The 19,667-nt window shown below is 36.6% G+C and overlaps 1 protein-coding gene across 1 annotated transcript in view; it reads right to left on the minus strand.

Annotated features, from left to right (window-relative positions):
• The window catches only part of LOC113991671 (ERC protein 2), a gene marked incomplete at its 3' end in the record, with an annotated part of 185,979 nt that overhangs the window by 52,485 nt on the left and 113,827 nt on the right, over positions 1-19,667 (minus strand). Inside the window, exon 8 of the mRNA XM_039379342.1 lies at positions 3,892-4,059. Within this exon, the coding sequence (XP_039235276.1) occupies positions 3,892-4,059 (168 nt within the window). The remainder of the gene's footprint in view (positions 1-3,891; positions 4,060-19,667) is intronic.

Here is a 19,667-nt window from a genome sequence, read left to right on the forward strand (position 1 = left end):
TTAAAGTAATACACAAGTCAACAGTCACCATAGCAGCTTTGCAGCACCAAAACTTCCATGTTACACCAGAAGGACTCCCTAATTTTTTTTTAATGCTCTAAATCTACAGTCAGAACACTGGTCTGTTTTACAGAACAACTAGTTCAGAATTTGTCATCTGATTCCAAAACTACAATAGAACTCTGATTTGGTGATTGCAAAACCTCAGCTCACATAACAGTCTATTTACAATGTTCTGACAGAATTTGACAAAGTCAATAAAAATTTCCTTCGTCATGTCATGATCCCTTTCTAGAAATACAAAAACATGCTTCCAACTGATTAAACCACGAAAAAAAAATCCAAAGGCATCTTCTATCAGCGATATGCTTGCACTTTCTATTTGTTGAGATCAAACAAAAGAAAATGGTCTCTGGGGTCTTTCCAGACCATTCTGGATTCAGCAGTTCAAGTTTCAGTGGTGTTCTTAGCCAGGATTCCTGCATCAAGCAATAATACTGATGCAAACTTCTCAGCACAAGGGCAGGACTCCCTTGTTTACCCAGTACACTCCTAATCTGACCATGGGTAAATTTTCTCTTTTTCAGAAGACAGCTCGCAGTAATGAATACAATTAATTGTACAACACATTTTACTTTAACACCAACTGGACAATATCACCTCATGTGAATAGTCCAGCCACTCCAAGTACAGATTCCAATTATTACATGAGAACTAAGACTTTATGACACTTCCTACAAATGCTAATTAGCTGGTAGGTTAGGGCCCTCAGTCATGTAGCACTTCATCAATCACAAAGCCTAAACTATTAAAGATGGAAACTGTAACATTTTACATAAAAAGTTATGTTGCAAGTCAAAGTAGAATATTATATTAGCCCCCTTTAGCTGGTGTTCTTTTATGACAGTCCTCACAAAAGAATTTCCACAAGCTGTTGTCCTAATATGATCCAGGTCTACATCCTCTGCACTGTTCTTGTCTCAGCAGCTACTGTTTTCAACACCGAGACTCACACTTCAGAGCATATAACTGGTGGTTTTGCATACCTATAGATTCCTGAAGGACAAAATATACCAGTTATAGCAACTACACAAAAGAGAGAATTTGTGAACAAAAAGGGACACGAAAGAATCATCACCACGTTCAGCACTTTTGCCCTTCAGCCTTCAACTCGACCATATTCATAGAACTTACACATTCCGCTACGAAATACATAAAGATTTCTGAGGTCTGCCCCTCTGCATGCTAAACTGACAGATATGAGGTGTAAGACTAGCCTTGCCAGGTTAAACAAGGCTATTAAAACAGCATACCCAACTTTACTGGCACTAAAATGGAAAAGTGGTGCCAAAGATTCTAAAAGAAAAGAAATATTAAGTAATATTGCACCTCTGACATTGACATAAGTTTATTATTACTCCATGCCAATCTACCTTGATCCAAATCCTCTAAACACATGCTGTTCCAGAGCTGGGCCTCCCTTAAGCCTGCAAATTATATTAAATAGTGTAGCAGTTTTTCAATTTGGTCAAAAATTACACCAAAACCACTGCATGGGAGGACAATGCCCTTTATCTAACTTTTTTCTGCAACGTGCTGCCCTGTGTGTGTTCCTGGCCATCCTGTGGGACTCACCACTGCTGTTTTGGTTTTGTTTCTTCCACACCTTTGGTAGAGAGCCATCAAGAGAACCTGTCCTGCCCTCCAAGTGTAACAGCTATCCAGAAAGGAGAAGGAACAGCTCCAGTTTCGAAAGGGAGCTTTTCAGAGTTTGGTTTGGTTTCCTTTGTATTTTTTTTCACACAGTAGATAACAGTTAGGTACCTAAGAGAAAGACTAGAAATTGCATATTTCCAACCAACATATTCCTTCCTCCTCAGTTTCAGGTTATTACTGACAGAAATATTACCAAGCACTATATATACAAATTCTTCCTTCTTCAATTACTTCAATACAACCATTAAAACAAATATTATTTTAGGCTGAGTGAAGTACTTCGGGCTGAGTGGAGAGAGATGTAGCCATCTATCTTGCACCAATAACTAAAGGCACTAACATAACTGGTTATTCATAAATCCTCATATCAAAAGTAAATAAAAATACAAGGATGTATAATTTAGCCCTACATAGAAAGAAGAAAACTGAGACAAGCACGATATTATTACAGACAGAAGACTCTAAGATCTAGATAAAACTCACAAAGAACTGGAAGCACTTGCTACTTCCAGTTTTAAAGAATCAGTTTACTACTAACTCCGATTTTGCACCTAGTTGTTAGCAGGATTTATTTATCTCATTGTACACTAGAGTTAATCAGGCTATAACATGTTTTACTCTATGATCTAGTGAGGAGAGAGGGTGCAGCTTGAGAGTGATTATTTCCATTAAGAGGCAGGTGCAAAAGTGGCAAGATCATAAATAAAATAGCCATAATGTATTAAAACCAGAACAAAATATGTTACGCTGCATATTTCTGAGCACACAGACATGACTGACAGTGCTGATAGCTCTGTGATTGGTTATTCATCACAAAATTTTTATCACTGATTCCCTATTGATCCTCACATTCCCCATACTGATCCATTTCTTCAAGATATAAGTACAAGAGAAACTGTAAATTGTTGGGTTGTTCGGGGCTTGGGGTTTTTTTTTAGAATACGAACAAAGAGAAAAGACACATTCTGTTTTTCAAAATGCTCAAGCAATGTCCAAAACTAGTCAGCATTCAGCACAGGATAAAAGCCCTGAAGTTTTCTATCTTTTACATCATAAACATTGCTAAAAAGGCAAATATTCAGAAATAGGATTAAAGTGGATGGGTACTTATATCCCAGTTTTGATAGGCTTTATTTCCCAGGTCTGAAAAAGCAGTCTTCTCAGTTTCTGGAAAATAAGGCCTTGGCTTTTTTTAGTTCTGTACTTAAGCAATTGCAGACAGAAGCACAGCTAGACCATGTGAACCCTACATGAATCCTGGAGGAAAACCACAGTAACATGAACTACCTACATAATAATAGAGTAAGGAGGAGCAGACATTCTTTGAGTGGCTGTAAAAGGAGGGCAGAAGTAATAGTAAAATATATTTGATGCCAGGAACTTTTTCTCCACTTATCTGTATGTTCACAAGGGCATCTACACATGGTAAAGAGTGACGCACAGGACACACAGAACATACCTGGTAGCATAAATGTTTTTGTGAGTGTGAGAAAAAGGATAGGGAAATAAATGCCCTACTACTGCATTCAGAACCCTTGCAGAGCTGCCTTCACAGGAAATTCCCTCTCCGCTCCCCCAGGTGGAAACTATAATGACTGAACCCAACTTCCCAAAGAGAGCAAATGCAGTTAGTTAAATTTGTGGAAAATTAGAAATACGACTACTTGACTCTTTGGAGGGAGCCACCCTTCTTAATGTCTTTAGCTCACAGGAAAAACAGAAAACTGACTTAATTTAGGTTCCTTCCCCACTCTCCTCCTCTTTCCAACACCCCCCACCTCCCATTAAAAAAAAAAAAAAAAAAGTCATTAGGCTAAAAACAGAGTATCCAGATCTTTTAGCAGGCCCACAATCAGTGTTCATAAGGATAACTGAATCCCTCATGTTGAGGAACAAGAAGTTTTATCAGGATTTTTAGGACTTTCATTTAACTCCAACAATTTTGTGACAACTTCAGCACCTAATATTTTTGTGATATAATATAAATAAGATATAATACTATAAAAATGTTTCCATGGATAACAGTAACACATTTTATACTAGAGAACTACTTGACTACTACAGATTTCCTGCATTTTTTAACATATTAAAAGTAATACCTTATAAGAAATAAATGTATTCCCTTTAAATGTGTCTCAAAAGTTTTACAACGTATCCTTTCATCAGTGATCTTACCTTTTTTTGAAGGACATTAATTTTTCTTTCTTTTACTTCCAACATGTCTTTCATATCTCGAATTTCTCCAGCAAGGGTTCCTTTCTCTTCTGTGAGGTCTTGAAGTTGTTTTGTTTTTTTATTCAGAAAGGTTTCTTTTTCTTCCAGTCGTAACCGCAAGGCATCAACCTACAGTAAGTAAATCAAACATATTTAAGTTTTAGTTTTAGTTCTAATTCTCTTTTTTCCTTCACTTAAGAAGTGCATTATTTTTTTTCTACGTCGATTTTCCAAATTCATCTCAGACTAAGAGACTCTTTTACTTGTTACACTTTTCTCCAGTGTGAATTGCACAAGTCTCTTAACAAACAGATCTGACTGTACTTCTCTGTAGTAAGCACAAATCCCTGTCAAACAAAATAAGGGGTATTCCAGCAATTTTCCTAAGCAAAATGTTCTATATACATAACTGGAGGGTTTTTTTCTTTAGAAACACTAAAAAGAAAAAAAAATCCAAAGAATTCTAACAAGCCCAGAGAGTGTAAGCACTCTTGATATTCTCATTTCTTGCTGTGTAAATGCTCAAGCACGCAATTTTATTGTTCTCTTAATGTAATTCTAACAGTAATAAAATAGCAGACAATTCATTAAAGAAACAGAATATGTTTGGATTTAACCATCAGTACTGCAGGAATCACACCTTACATGTATTGGTCCCTTCAGGAATTCCACTAAATCATACCTGCTTCCACATTCTGGTTCAGAAAAGCAGTTACAAATGAATTGCTGAGAGGCTCTCAGTATAAAATAATGGGGGGGATTTTGGGAGCAAAGAACAGGTTTTATGTAAAGTTTCTCAAAACCAAAGGACACTTTTTCTTTTCTATGTGAGCATCATATTATTCAAAGCTCATTCGTAAATAAAATAACACAAGAAACCATTGTATACCCAGGAAACTGGATCAGCACTATTAAACATCTTGCAAAGTAGAGAACTAAGATAAATCATTTATTATTACAAAGACAGGTTTCCTTGAACAGAGGCTTCTTCTGCAGCTCTGAACCATGAGGTGTTCACATTAAGTGGACTCACAGGCTTGTTTTAGCTCCAAGGTACACCACTGGGAAGACAAGGTTTGGGTTGAAAATATACGATGTGGCAACCTAGAATAATTCTCCATATACAAGAGAGCTGCAGGAAGTCAGGCAAGTGAGAAATTTTAGATTCAATAATCCAAATTTTAAACACACAAATGGTAGAAAATAAAGAATAAGAGCTTAAAGTTTTCATTACCTAGAAATTCATAAGGTTAATTCATAATAAAAAGCTAGATAGTAGTAACTGAAAGGGCATAAATGTTGGCTTCACATTTTTAAGTGAAGGGTCTTATTTATTTCAAGGGTCTTATCTAGTAAGCTATTTTCCCCCTAGTTAATCAGAATATTAGCAAAGTACAAAACGATCAGTAGATCTATATTTATTTACAGTCTGAGTTTTGTAATGCTAAATTTATTCAAAGCAAAAGTCTTTGCAATGCCATTTTAAAGCTTGGTTTGGGACTAATTTAGATGATCTATTGGATCTCAAAATGCATGTTTTTCCTGCTCTTAAAATGGCTCATTGCCTTTCTATACACTGGAAAAAAGATTTATACTCTACTGGATTTATTTTATTTTTAAGACTATTTTTTACAATATTACAGTAACAGGATCTCTCAGTTTGTAAGCAGTGTGCAGTATGGGATCCAAAGATGACTTTTTGAATTGGAAACCAAGAAATAGTAGTAGCAGCAAACTTTCAGACCTCTTTTAATAAACATTAAAGACCTCATCTGAAACTCATTACCACGTCTTCTTTATATTTAATCACTTATTTGCTTCGTGTCTGAAAGCAATCCCTTAAGTCAAATCACAAAAATCTCTGTTGGGCCTTTAAGCTGCAGCTGAGGAGCTCGTCATAACATTGCAGCGGGAGCTCCGAGAGCTGTTCTCTTCAGTCAGGCTCTGCAAGTCTCATTTTCCAACTGCCACGAGGCAGAAGCTTTAATGCTTCAAGTCAAGGGGAGTTGAAGGTGATTAGATGGATAAACAAAGCACTGATACCGTTCCCCAGTGACTGGGATAACACATGTGCTGATACAGCTCTGCTGGGCTCGGCTGAGCCGGGCGGCTGCTGAGTCAATAATCTTCTCTTCCCTACCCATCCAGTCCCCAAAGGGCTGAGCAGACAATTCTCACTCTTCTTCACAAACTTCTTTACACACACCCTGCCATCATTACATCACTACATTCAACTTGGAAATGGGGATTTTAGGCATTCAAACAGGGGAGCACAAGAAGGAGGATTGAGAGGATGAGTAAATGGCTCTGAATTGCCACTCTGAGTGACAACCTGTGTGGGAAACAGGAGCAGAGCCCTGTCCATTCCAGTTTCTCAGGCCCCAATCTTGCCTTCACACAATAGTTAAACAGCACCACGTAACTAAACCTTTCTGCTTTTTCTCTCACCACCAGCCAGCTCATAGCACGACCAATACATTATTTCTATTCCTTACACAAAGACACAAATTCACCCTGGAGGGACAAGAGAAGTGTATGGTGGTTTTCTTTCACACCGAAAAGAAACACATGTGGAACTGTAGCAGAGCCCATTATTCCTTTCCCTGGTTAGCATTCAGGTCATCCACATGAAAACTTTTAAGTTAGTTCAAGGGTTGCAACCTTGACTGTGCCACAGAGCACCAGGTACCCAGTATTTCAGAATTGTCTGGACTGACTCTAAATGCAGAAACAGACTGTTTTCTTGTTAATGTTATAAATAGATTACTCCACACACCTTCATGTAAATAGTTCACACTTTAGTTCAGTTTTTTTCAGCTCCGTGGTAACTTTCCAACAGTTAACTAATATGTTTGAGGTGAATTGCATTCTTCCAGAAGTTGCATATGGACTTAAGGTCTGAACATATTCAGATATAAGTGGTATAACTTCTGCCTAGAACTCCAGTCCCTACCAGAGACTGCTCTTAATATAAGACTACCTTGGTTTTCATTTAAGAATTCAATTCTAGCCTTGGTAGCTTCAAATAAAAACTTTAAAGCACAACTGAAGTGCAGCTTCAATTGCACTGAGAATCTCAGCCAGAGAATCTCAATCCCATCAACCCCAGTTCACACAAGGACAGTACAACCATTGGGACAGAAGGAGTTCAGCATGTCCAGCACAGCCTTCAGTGGCAGAAAAGCATCTGCCAAATACATACCTATTTTCTTATATCTCCTCACCTTGAGACTGTTACAGCAGAGCACTTTAATTCATAAATCCACCTACATAATGAAGTTCACGTATTTTGATAGAATAGGTACATCATCCCCCAAACTACCATTGACAGCAAGGAGCCATTTTGAAAGCAGTGCTCTACGTGAGTTTTCAGAGGCAGAACTCTGAGCCAGTGCCAGTCTGGGAGAGTGAATAGGGAACCTGTACTGTGTGTGGTCTTGGGTGTACAGATTTATTTTCTGTCCATGGGAATGCAATGTGGAGGTTTAAGAGAGCGTCAGTTATGTCAGTCATTTTCTCCTTCCCTGAATTCTTCTTTCTGTCTCTAGTAATCATAAAACAAGACTTTTGCATTCCCCATAATATGAAATAAAACTACCTCAGCCTGAACTGCAGGCGACCTTATCCTATCTGCTCTGCACTAAGCATGTATGACATCATTTCATAAGTCAAATATGAACCTCCAGATGTTTAAAACCAAAAAGCTGTTAAATCAGTTCCTCATCTCGTGGACAAAAAGAAGCAAAATATACTACTTCATTTGTAGCCAGGATGAATTTGCCAAAATTAGAAATTATCTCTTCCCTGAAAATGGTTCTGTGTAATCATATCTCTGAAATAATGAAACAATGAGGTAGTCAGATGGAGCATGCCAGTACACTATGAGAAATTTCTGCAATTCTCCTTTTACACTTAAGGCATTTTAAATATGATCTGAAAGGGAATTAATATGGGTCATTTTACAGCATCAGATATATATTTTTTATATTTGAAAGGATAAGGATTTCTGGTACACAAAACCCCTCTCTTTGGCTTTTCACTCAACACTATGTAATTTTAAGAGTCCTTGACTTATTTTTCTCAAGCTTTGGCAGTATATTTACTAGTAAAACTTGGCAGTCTGAAGAACATCATCATTTTCCAGAAAAATAAAGCAAAAACAGATCTGATAGCTAACACATAGAATGTTTCAAAGACCTCTTCCCAAGTAAATTGCTTTTTAATTTTGTCTAACTTCTTTTTCCTCAGCAACTACTTATTTCAACTATTTAACACAATAAACTCTGTCACCTGCTCTGGAAATATACAACAGACTGCAAAAACTTAAAAATGGGTTATACTTTAGGAAAAAAAAGTTCATGTAAGTGGCAAAAATTGCCAAATTCGAAGTCAAACTTTATTAATCTTCACGTCATCACCCGCCACTCACTACCAGCTCCAGTAGTGACTATTTCTTGAAGTTCCTTTCTGTTAACTGTTTAACTCATATGCCATATTATATATATCACTCATAAAAGTGGGTTTAATGCTATGGAGTTCCATGAGGAAGTAAAACATGAAGAAGCACTACTGTGTTTCACTGTTAAGAATTACTTATTTTACCATCATAAATACATCCATTTAAAGCAAATATTTTACTGTATTTCTTTAAAACTGACTCTGAACTTACTAGTGAAGTACTAAGTGCACTGTAGTACCACACCTGGAGTGATGAGAAGGCAAAACTGTAACCCACTGTCAGCCTCCCTCCTGACCCCACCTCTGTTCCAGCACACGCTGCAGCCAAACTCTGCCACTGTATCAAGATTCCATCTTCTCCCCTTTTGTATCATCATTCCCCCCTTTCCTGGTAACCACGACAGGCTCCACAGGGCTGCTGACACTTTCTGTGCTGCTACTTGCTCTCTTAGTGTATTATGCAGCCACCTTTGCAGGAAAAGCTTCTGTTAATAAAAATAACAGATTTCTATTAAAGATCTGTATTTATACATGCCCATGTATCTGGGGAAATGTAATATTTCAAGTTATTATTATGAAAACCAATTTAAACCAAAAATAAAAGACCCGTCACTCTAATTTTCCACACAGGAGTACTTAGTTGTTACTGCAGAGAGCATGGGCCCTTTTGCAAATATGAGAACTGAGCTACAAGTACAGAAAGGATATCATGTGTCTCTACCGTACTCTCCACTTCAGAGCTACTAAAAAAAAAAAAAAAAAATCATCTTTGTCCCTCATTTTTCAGTCTGATGTGATAAACATTATATTTTTCACAGCAATGGCTGTACCTATCAATCCATAGTATAATACATTAATTTATTTCAAAAACACCTCATGTATGTAAAATTCAAGGCAGAAAAAGCAGAACATGTCCACATTTTGAAGCTATAGAAACCTGAATTTTGTCAAAATTGATATGCTTTACATTCTTTTCCAAACTGAAACTTTAGTGAGTTAGCTGGCACTTCACTTTGCAAAGTGAAAAGCATTTCATTTCACTTTCAAGCATTATTTCAACAACATTCTCATTCCTCTACTACTGTGAGTATTATGGTTGCTCTAGTTTACATTTTAATTCAGATGACAGTTTACAGGCTTTATATTCTTTAAAGGATAATCTATTTTACTGACACAGGGAGAGGCGTTTAGAGCAGTTGAGTACATTGCAGTCCAGGGGAACAGCCAGTGAACAACATGAGGTGTTTCACAAACACAGGACAGTGTTGCCCTGTTCACATCAGGAGAACAAACTCAGACCATTTCCCTTATAGAATCCCTGTCACAAGCTCTTGCAGTCCTTCTGTACGAGGGTGGGAGAAGCACCTGACTGTGATGCCTCAAATGCACCTTACTCAATCCTGAAAGATGGCACCTCCAGGTTTCATAAACCCGCCTGCCTCCATCCCTGACAGCTTTGCCAGACACCATCTCGACTAATCTCTCTTTATTTTTCTTACGTTCTTTTTTATGCACCAGTCCAGATTATGTTGCTCTTTAAAAGAGAAAATTGATAAAGTGACTGTCAAACTACACTAGAAAAGGTTTCGGCTGAACCAGATTGTTACCAAAATATAAATGGCTCCCTCAGGCAGTATGAAGCTTGTCCTTGTGGAACATCACATGCCACAAGGAATTCTGATCATGTGTAGTTTATCAATGCAGCCAACTGCCTAACAGCTGTTTTATTCAAATTTATATCTTTGCCTATTCCTACCACTAAAATTAGGTCGTTTAAAGCAACTAGCCCAAAGTTCAGAATTTCATATTCAGTTTAGTTCAAGCAAATTTTGGAAAACGCATGGGAATTATAACTCGTGCCAATACTCAGAGTTTTTGTTAATAAAACTTCCAACACTAACCTTACCTCATTGAACTTACCTCACTGATTTTTATGTTCACTATAAAACTATAGCTGTCATAATACTTTTGAATTACTGCAAAAGGAAGTCAGTTATTCCAGAGTCAATGTTATTTAGCAACATAATGATAGTTATAAATTCAAAATACTAAAAACCAATTTACAAAACTATCCATCTTGGAAGCTTTTAACTTTTGAAATTTCTGTCTCCAAAAACATTCAAGTTTTATTATACTGTAACAGATTAATAGAAAGTAAAATAAAATAGGCCACAATGTTCTTTTTTAAAGTCATGCCAATGCATTTAACTGCTTCATGAAAAATAAATAAGTAAAATTCCATAACAGTGTAAGAATCATCAGTAAATAACCATTAGCTTTATATATGGTCAAAACAGACTTTTTACATAAACTGTGATTTCTCGGTTTAATTTTTTTTTACTAGTAGGAGTCACTTATTACAAATAGTTGACACAGCAGTGAATGTGTGATTTTCAAAAAGCATATTTAGGTTTGTAATGCACTCAGAACATTCAAACAAAGGAGGTGCCTGTAGGTGAAATCTGTCTCCAGCTGAGCTAGAGAGCCTGTGTCACACTCGGAGGGGTGAGCTGTATCCTTGGCCTCCCTCTCAAATTCATGGTTTGACTGAGACCCATCTCTTGGAAGACAATCTGATGATTCACCCTGTTCTGCAACTGGAACACCTGTTTGTGTCACCCACTTGTTTATCAGACATTCCTACACATCAATAGCTCCAGCTGGAATTAGTTTGACTACAACCTTATCTTCCAGAATCTATGGCCAGCTCATAAAAAGAGCAACATAAAACAGCTTGGGCAATATTTTTCTTTTATTCATAAGAACACTGTAAACAGAGAAGGTTAAAACTACAAGCTAAACATATATTGGTTATTTTAAATACAACACAGCATTTTCTCCAAGAAAAATGCCAGTTTGGCTCTTGTATCTCTCCTGTCCACATTCTTCCAGAAACCAAGTTATAGCCCTTTCTCTGAAAACTGCTGCATTTTTTTAGAGCGTGAATAAACCTCTAACTACTTCTTAGAACTACTTACTCTAATTAAAAAATTCACCTCTAAAATTTTCTGAACTCAAATTGCTGAACCACCAGACTGTGACATGTAAATAATACTAAATGATGAAATAGCATATAAGCTACAAGATTCTGAGCACCGACTGACAAGCCTATTTTGTAAAAATTAAAATAATTTTTTAGAAATGTTTTAGAGTCTGGTCAGATTACCCCATGTAAACAATCATTCATCTCAGAGTTGGAAATTACTACTCCTTAGTGAATATATCACAGCCAACAGAAGGAGGAATGTCACCAGTTCACTACAGTGATAAGCAAAATTAATTGACTGCAACAATCCCTGCACATGAAACCACAATGCAAAGATAGATTTGAGCCTTTTTTGCACCATTACAAGGTTCTTTCACTTTCCTGATTATCCCTCTCACCCTCCTCTTCACCTCTGCTATCCTAAATTAATCTTTCTTGAACCTGTGTGACTGCATTTCACATGAGATCTCACAGAGGACATAAAAATATTGCCCATCTGTAACAGAAATCTCTCTCCTGATACATTCTAGGATCAGATTTTCCACAGCCATGTTTTATTGGTGGCTAACAGCAAAACTCTAACACACTGTTACTGCCTTTACCTCGAGCTTTACATTACAGAAGTTGTAGGCTTTTTTGTTCTCAGGGGCATAACCCTGCCTTTTGTATTACCACATCTCATCCATTTTTCTCACTTCAGAATTCAGGATCATCCAAATCTCAGCCCCACTTGTGACTCCAAGCTGTGCACTTCCATGTGCGTGCTCCCAAAGTCTGGCACAAGCTGAGTGATGGAAATACTAAATAAGCCTCATCACAATACCAAGCCTTGAGATGCTTCAACAATAATTATCCCCAACCTGGTCCTTCCTTGTCCTGCTCTCTACACTGTTCCTCTCTTAGCCAATATTTTACCAATTCTACCACTCTTGGGCTGAAGCATTTCCCATCTAAAATATCTGAACACGATGTGGCAAGAAAAGCCCTACTGAGATTCAGCTAAATGAGACATTATGTGTATTTGTTGTTTAAAGATTAGCAGTCTCCTCAAAGAAAGATACTGCCTTAGCCTAATTTAGTTGATTTCATAACCAAAATGGAGGCACAGTGGCCCTCTAAAAATGGCTAAATGAAAAGGGTTTTTTCCATACCAGACAAATAATCTTTTATAGCAAGTCCAAAGGGAGATTGTCAGAATAAGGTATGTTTTTACTTTAGACATAAACGAATTTTTACTATTTGTTTCAAGTTTGCTATGCAGTCTGGAGATGGGAGTAGTAAAATTCAATTCTAAATCCTACGTTACCAATGAAATTGCAAGCTTCGGATTTTGTTCCAAAAATATCACAAGAATTCCTCTTTTTCAACTGATTGTGTTCAAAAGACTTCTGTTGAAAGTTTCTGTACTTGAAAGTATGTCTTTGAAATACTTCTAGGATTGAATCTTCTAGGATTTCAACCCTTTCAACTGAGGTTATCCTTAAATATAAAGATATAAACAACTGTGGAAACGATTTTGTTAACATGCCATAGAAAACATGGAAGAAACATTCATTTAAAAAAATGTTTACTACTTAATCATTCTTAATATTCTTTTTAGTGTATATAGTATATATATTTCATGAATATTCTTTTTAGCCTATATATAAATATTTAGTGCATATATAGAGATGTCTATGCATATTCGTGCATAAACGAAATATTACTGCTGAAAAAATGAGGGTATAAATAATTTAAGAGAGAAGTAGAGGCTACATGAAAGCAGACTTACTAGTCATGGAAATGAAACCTGAGTATGAAAATTCACTTCCCAATCTCTGACAGCTGACATTAACATGGAGCCTTATAAATCTGCCCTTTAAGAAAATTCTAAAAGTAAATAAATAAATAAAGCAAGTACCATTCCTCATCTGTTTTTCTTTTCCTGGAAAGCATTCTGAAAGTAATCTTTTTCCCAGACATAGATAATTCTGCACATGGGTGAAATTCTGCTCCTTTTTTCAATCTCCTCAAAAGACTGGGAAAATAAAGATAGATTTCAAAAAAGAGGACAATGCCAGCACACAAAAACAATCTTAACTGAAGTTTAGCATAGATTGACTATATAGGACCCTGCACTATGCAAATTTAATTATATTTATCAAAATATAAGAGTATTACAATACCATCTCAAGCAGAAGAAAAGCAAAAAAACGAAACCAAAAACACCCCAGAAAACTCCCACCCAGTAAAAGACATGTTAAAGAACTGCTAATATTTCTCTCTGTAGCTGTCAAGCTGTCTTAAACAATTTAATTTCCAAGTACCCCTTTAGTAAGGAAGTTTTTTAAGAAGTGAAGAGCCAGTAGCAAATAACAGCAACTAAAGAATTTATTAAATATACATCTACCTTAACACTGCATTACAACAGCATATCTTTGAATACAGAGGTGTATTATCCTCTTTGATTTCACTCTGCAAAAACCAGGGGATTTTTAGGCCAATCATTCCTGAAAATTAAATCTAGGACAGGAAAGTCAGCCTTTGTTCTTCCTGCATATATTATACCCCCAGTAATACCTCTGCAGGCTGTCTGTAAATTGTGCAGATGCAATTAAGTGCCTCTGTAACTGAAACTTTCTAAACCCTTGTATTATTTATGCAAGAAGAAATATAACCCTCTACCCTCATTCATCTCTGTACTGGATTGCAAGACCTAACAGAGGAGTAAAAAAGTTTTTTGCTGAATTATGTATATAGATGTGATTTTTAATGTCAACAAAGAATGAAACTGATAGCACAGGGATAAAATAAAATAGTCCCCATACATTCTTGTGTTTATTTACATATAAGTACAAAATTATATATTTTATATACATGGGTATATAAATATTTAATTTTTTCAGCCACTGAAATTGTATCATTAAGTGTGCCCTCACCTGGCTGAGTTTCCATTCTTAACATCTTAATTCCAAGACTCTGTATAAAGATCTAAACTGGCATCATTATTTTAGGAACATGTATGACTAAATGAATTTAAGGAATAAAAAAAGGCTTTGACCCTCATGCAGGCATCCTGTATCAAAAACCTTTAAAAGTGTACAAAAGAGTGACTTCAAGTAATCTCACTCTTCAATATAGTCTATTGCTTGGCATAACACTAAGGGTTCTTCTTCAACATAATTTCTGGCTACAATTGATGACAGCAAATAATGCAAGTTTTATATATGAATATTTTTCCTGTGAATGAGATAACATTAAGCATCCAAGGAATAAAAAGAAGCACTTAATTAGCCTCGAGGTCACATCTATATAAATCATTAAGCCACTGAAAAAGAGAAACCTATAAAACAAAGACAGGATTGTCAGTTTGCAAAGAGTACAGTCCTACAAAAAGGAAATTCAGATGGCATCATATATCAAACCCCAATATACAGAATATAGCCTTTAAATAACAGTAGCAGCCTTTCCCTGGTCCATTTTTTAACGCTGGGTTGCAATCCTCAACACTGGCCTAAAATTTACTTGTCTTATTTAGAAAGAAATTTATTCAGGATTTCTCTCAAGCACGTCACTGGTTGAGAGAGCAAGTCAGACTATTGTACGTCACACAGAAGTTCTAGTCCTTCTCTTCCAGCTTTTAAAGCCAGGTGCCTGATTATGACACTACACCAAATATCTTTGAACTGTTTAATTTACTAACACAGTTAAAGGAAAAGAAAAGACAAAATCCTAAATACGTAATTCACAAAGCAGCATATTTTCCTTAATTAATTTTCTCGACGTTTACAATATCTATACTAATTCTCTGTAACTAGATATGTTCTGGATCCATTCTCAGAGAATCTGTGTAGAATAAACATTTGAAACATCTTAAAGACTAACTAAAACCATCTTTGTACTACACTGCAAGGCAAATGATTTTTGGATGTTTTGCATTTTTATGCTAAATAGTCCAGCTGCAATTGATAAAAACCAATCAAGCTAATTTAAGTCAATCATGTCCAGGAGGTTCTCATCACTTGTGTAAAAATGCTCTCACACTCACTTTAAGACTCGACCACAGCAAGTACCTCCCCCCCACTCAAATTTCGATATCTTAAAGTTCCTTCTGCATCTTATGCAACAAAGAAAAGAAAATGGAATTCTTATGGAATGAGAATCTTTCTAGTTTTACACTGCATATCAAACTGCAATGTCTCATTTGAACAGAAACTCAGGTTGTTGGTACCACTTGAGCACAAATATGATTTATCACAATACAGCAACACTGTACCTTTAGTGTATGTCAAGGCATCAGGTCAAAGGCAAAGTAAACTTCTAGCACTCAAAATGCACAACTGTTACCTTCTAATACATAATCTGGATTGCATTACTGAAATCATAACATATGTCTTGAATTTATTATTCTGATTTATCAATATGGCACGTCACAGCTGCCATCCCGAGTTCTCTCTCAGCTGCTGCATTTGACATTTTAAATGATGACTGTTTATACTTTAAAATTTTGCATTAACTATTGCCACTACATTTTAAGCCTATGAAACTATAACAACCATGCAAGAACTTTTTCCTAGTTGGGGAAAATCCAACATAACGGATCTGAATTCTGTTATGATTGTTACCCATTTGGCCAACCTCCACGCGCATGTGACTGCAGACACTTTTCAGCCAGCAAAAAAATAATTAAATAAATAAAGGGAGGCCCTGAACTTCAAAGTATGCTATGTCTTTTTTCCTGTTCCCTACAAGATGGCTATGGGGTTTAGAACAGTAACTGGAGATGGAAGCAGAGAACCACATAACCATGCCCTGGATGTCTTTCTCCTTCACAAAGAGGAACAAGGTGCTATGAGAACGACTTAAACTGCTGGCATGTTTTCTTTTCATGTTCTCTTTGAGCAGCTGCTCACCAAAACCATTTGCTCACTGTTCCCACAGAAGCAAACAAGAAAAATACAAAAGCATCAAGAAAATCCGTCTACCAGTAATCCTGCAACCGGCCAAGACAAAGTTTGAAAAACACACCCTCGTCTTCAAATCATACAAACTGCATCTATCTTCATGGAGATAAATGAGATATAATCATTGAAATAATTTTCCCAATAATTTTTGTTCTGTGGTTGACATAAAGGTTTTCGTTGGATAGAAAGGTTCTCTTTTTTACTGGCAGACTACTATGCATTTTTTTAAATACACTGAACTGTTAAGTACCACATCAAAATCAAACTGTTTATCTTAGAACTGTAAGTGGATAATAATTCTTGGACTTATGTATTGATATGACTAATAGTAACTACTGGAATTAAAAACACATTGCCACTCTGAACTCATGTTCTAGAAATCATTCTTTTGGTTGTGCATCAGAAGACGAAATTCTCACAATAACAGCTAAAGCAGCAAGAAAACAAAGCCAGCTAACTGGAGGAACCCCCCTCCTTGTCTGTCATACATTTGGAAATGGCTTCCAGGATTATTCCCTCCTTAGTATGACCTCCCCAAGGATCAATGTGAGGATACCAGCCCCCCTGAATCCTCCTTCTTGCCTTTCATAGAGTTAAGAACGAGACTGGCTTTCTTCAGTTGCCAGAAAGCTCTCCTTACTACCACGACTTCCCAAAGGTAACTCACACAATGCCAGCAGCGCTTGTAGGTGCTTTCCAGTAAGGCCAAACGACTTTTATGTGCCCAGTTTCTTTAAATATTCCCTGACCTGCTCCCCCTCCATCAAAGATAAGTTTACCTGGACTTTAGCATTGGTTTCAGAGACCTGGGATTGCTGAAGGCTAGTCTTACCAGTAATGATCAAAGTGAAGAAGGCATTCTCCATCTCCTTTAGGATCAGATCTCCACTCCCATTCATCAGTGAGCCCAGATTCCCTCTAATCTGCTATTGATGTGCCTCTAGAAATCTTTCTTGTTGCCCTTCACCTCTCTTGCTATATTCGGGCCCAGATGGGCTTTGGCTTTCTTAGCCCTAAACTTGCATGCTCAGACAGGGTACCCTATTCCTCCTATGTCACTTGTGCCTGCTCCCACCCCCTGTATCACTCCTTTTTATTTAACTTCATGGAATGGAGCTGATTTCAAGTCATGCAAAGCTGATCATTTATAAAAATGAATGGTACCAAAACATTTGCATCTATTTTAAACCCTTCTTTGTCCAGGAAAAACATACATCATTTAAGCTTATCTTCTCACTAGGTATGTGACAGATTGCTTCAGCATTTATGACAGGAGATGACACAAAGTAGACCAGCCTGCTGGCAGACTGCTGGATCACAGAATCCTGCTGGAAGAGAAAAAGATAAGAGAGGCCACTGGCACCTCTATGCAAATCCAGCTGAACTTTTGCTTGGCTCACAAGCCAACACAGCTGCAGGGCTGGGCAACAACCACAAGTCCCCAACATATATGAGACTAGGTCAAGTCTGGCAAAGATTTCCTGCCTGATTTAAAATTAGTGTATTTGGTCCAATGGCACTTTTCCTAGAAATGGAGGGCAGGTTGACCACACATGTGTCTGTCTTTATTTGTGGCCTGACACTTGGCAGGATAAGCTTCATTATGTTTATGGTTATGCTTAAGAAAAGTACTCTCAATTGTTTCCAGTCTGTTGCAAACATAAACCTACAAGCTGTATTAAATATATACTATTGTATTTACCACAACATTATGAAATCATGCATAAAATCCTAAAATGGGATAAAATAAAGGCAACTTCTCTTCCTCCTGCCCAATTTCTGGCAGCATTTCAAAATAAACAAGGAAGCAAACCAATCCTTATACTGAAAGGTCAGCCAGGACCTTCGTCACAGGAAACATAAAACTGGCCTAAAATAAAAATAAATAAATTATTCAGCAAGAGAAAAGCAATTTTCTCTTTTATAAGCTATGTGGAAAGATTAAACAGCTCCACAGTGAAATATCTTAGTAATTACATGTGTCTATTAATGAAGAAAATGGAATTTCTTCTACCTAAAAGAGTAAAATGAAATTTACACTTCACTCAAAAAAATAAATAAATTCATAGTACGGGAAAAGATTACTTTATTGCAACTCAAGTCACGTGGAATTGACTAGGTATTGCAGAGAATTGAGATTTCCATCCTTTACTTCCATACTTTCTAATCTCAGGAGCCTTACTGCTCCTGACATAAAGCAGAGAAATTTAGCTATAAATATGCAAAGACAGAAAAGAATGTTGAACTATACCATGACACAAAAATACCTGTTCTGTTTTAGAGTTCCAAAACATGTAAAACATCAGTGAAGTGTAATCTGAAGCTCAAATATAACAGTGCTCTTTCCTCTACAGTTTCCTTCCTTGCCCAGTGCGGACTCTGCTTATTTTTACATGATTTTGCTATTTATCTAAATTTAAAGATAAAAGATGAACCTCCAGTAGAAATCTTTCCAGTAGTAATCCATCTTCCATGCAAGCAACTGACCAAAGAATCACTTCTGCTGGACTGGATACAGCACACAGGCACCATGAGCACTTCTTGCAGAGAGCAAAGAAAAGAAGACTCTTCACAATTCCTATTGCTATTGGTAGTAATTTCTACTAAAATTTTTCTTCTTGTCACTTGATTATTTCTCTGAAGTTTTAAGGCAACATTAGTGTCCCTTCACGGAGAGTATTTCAACTGCAATGCTCCTCTAAATTTACTACTGAAAAACACTGTAAATATTTCGCAATAAGAAGTCACTTTCTCTGATCTTGCTCTGAAAATGTTTTAAATTCAACCACAACCAGTACATATATTTAGAAAACAGGAAAATATTATTTGTGTAAAAGATTAGGAATATATAGAAATGGGCAGATATAAGAGATATTGATTTTAATCATGTATTATACGAAGAGATTACAGTATTTATGAATACTATAATCTATTCCAGAATCCAATTTGGTGTTGCCCCTGCAGTGCTCAGAACAATGAGAGAGTGATACAGTGTAAAAGTAATTAACTAATGGAAAGTATGTTAAGTATTTTCTTGGAACTTCAAGTGTTTAAACAGCTCAAAGTGGAAAGTAAGCACGCAGTGAATGTGAACTCGAACTGTTTTTATTTACACACTCTTCAGTCTTTCCTACCCTGTACTGATCTTGTGTCTGATCTCACAATGTGGGGCAGCTGGAAGAAAGCAGACTTTAAAGACAATAAACAGCTGGTAGGCTTGTTTGACCTGAGGAAGAATTTGAAAAACGAAAACAAAAGAACACGAAAAAGAAAAGAGTCCTCATAAAAGCAGTATTTGCAGAATTGTTTCAGCCTATTTCGAGCCAGCCCCAGTAATTGTACCTGACATG

Source organism: Pipra filicauda, unplaced genomic scaffold (assembly GCF_003945595.2).
Source record: "Pipra filicauda isolate LSUMZ 115617 unplaced genomic scaffold, ASM394559v2 scaffold165_size2600900_pilon, whole genome shotgun sequence".
NCBI classification, from domain to species: domain Eukaryota; kingdom Metazoa; phylum Chordata; class Aves; order Passeriformes; family Pipridae; genus Pipra; species Pipra filicauda.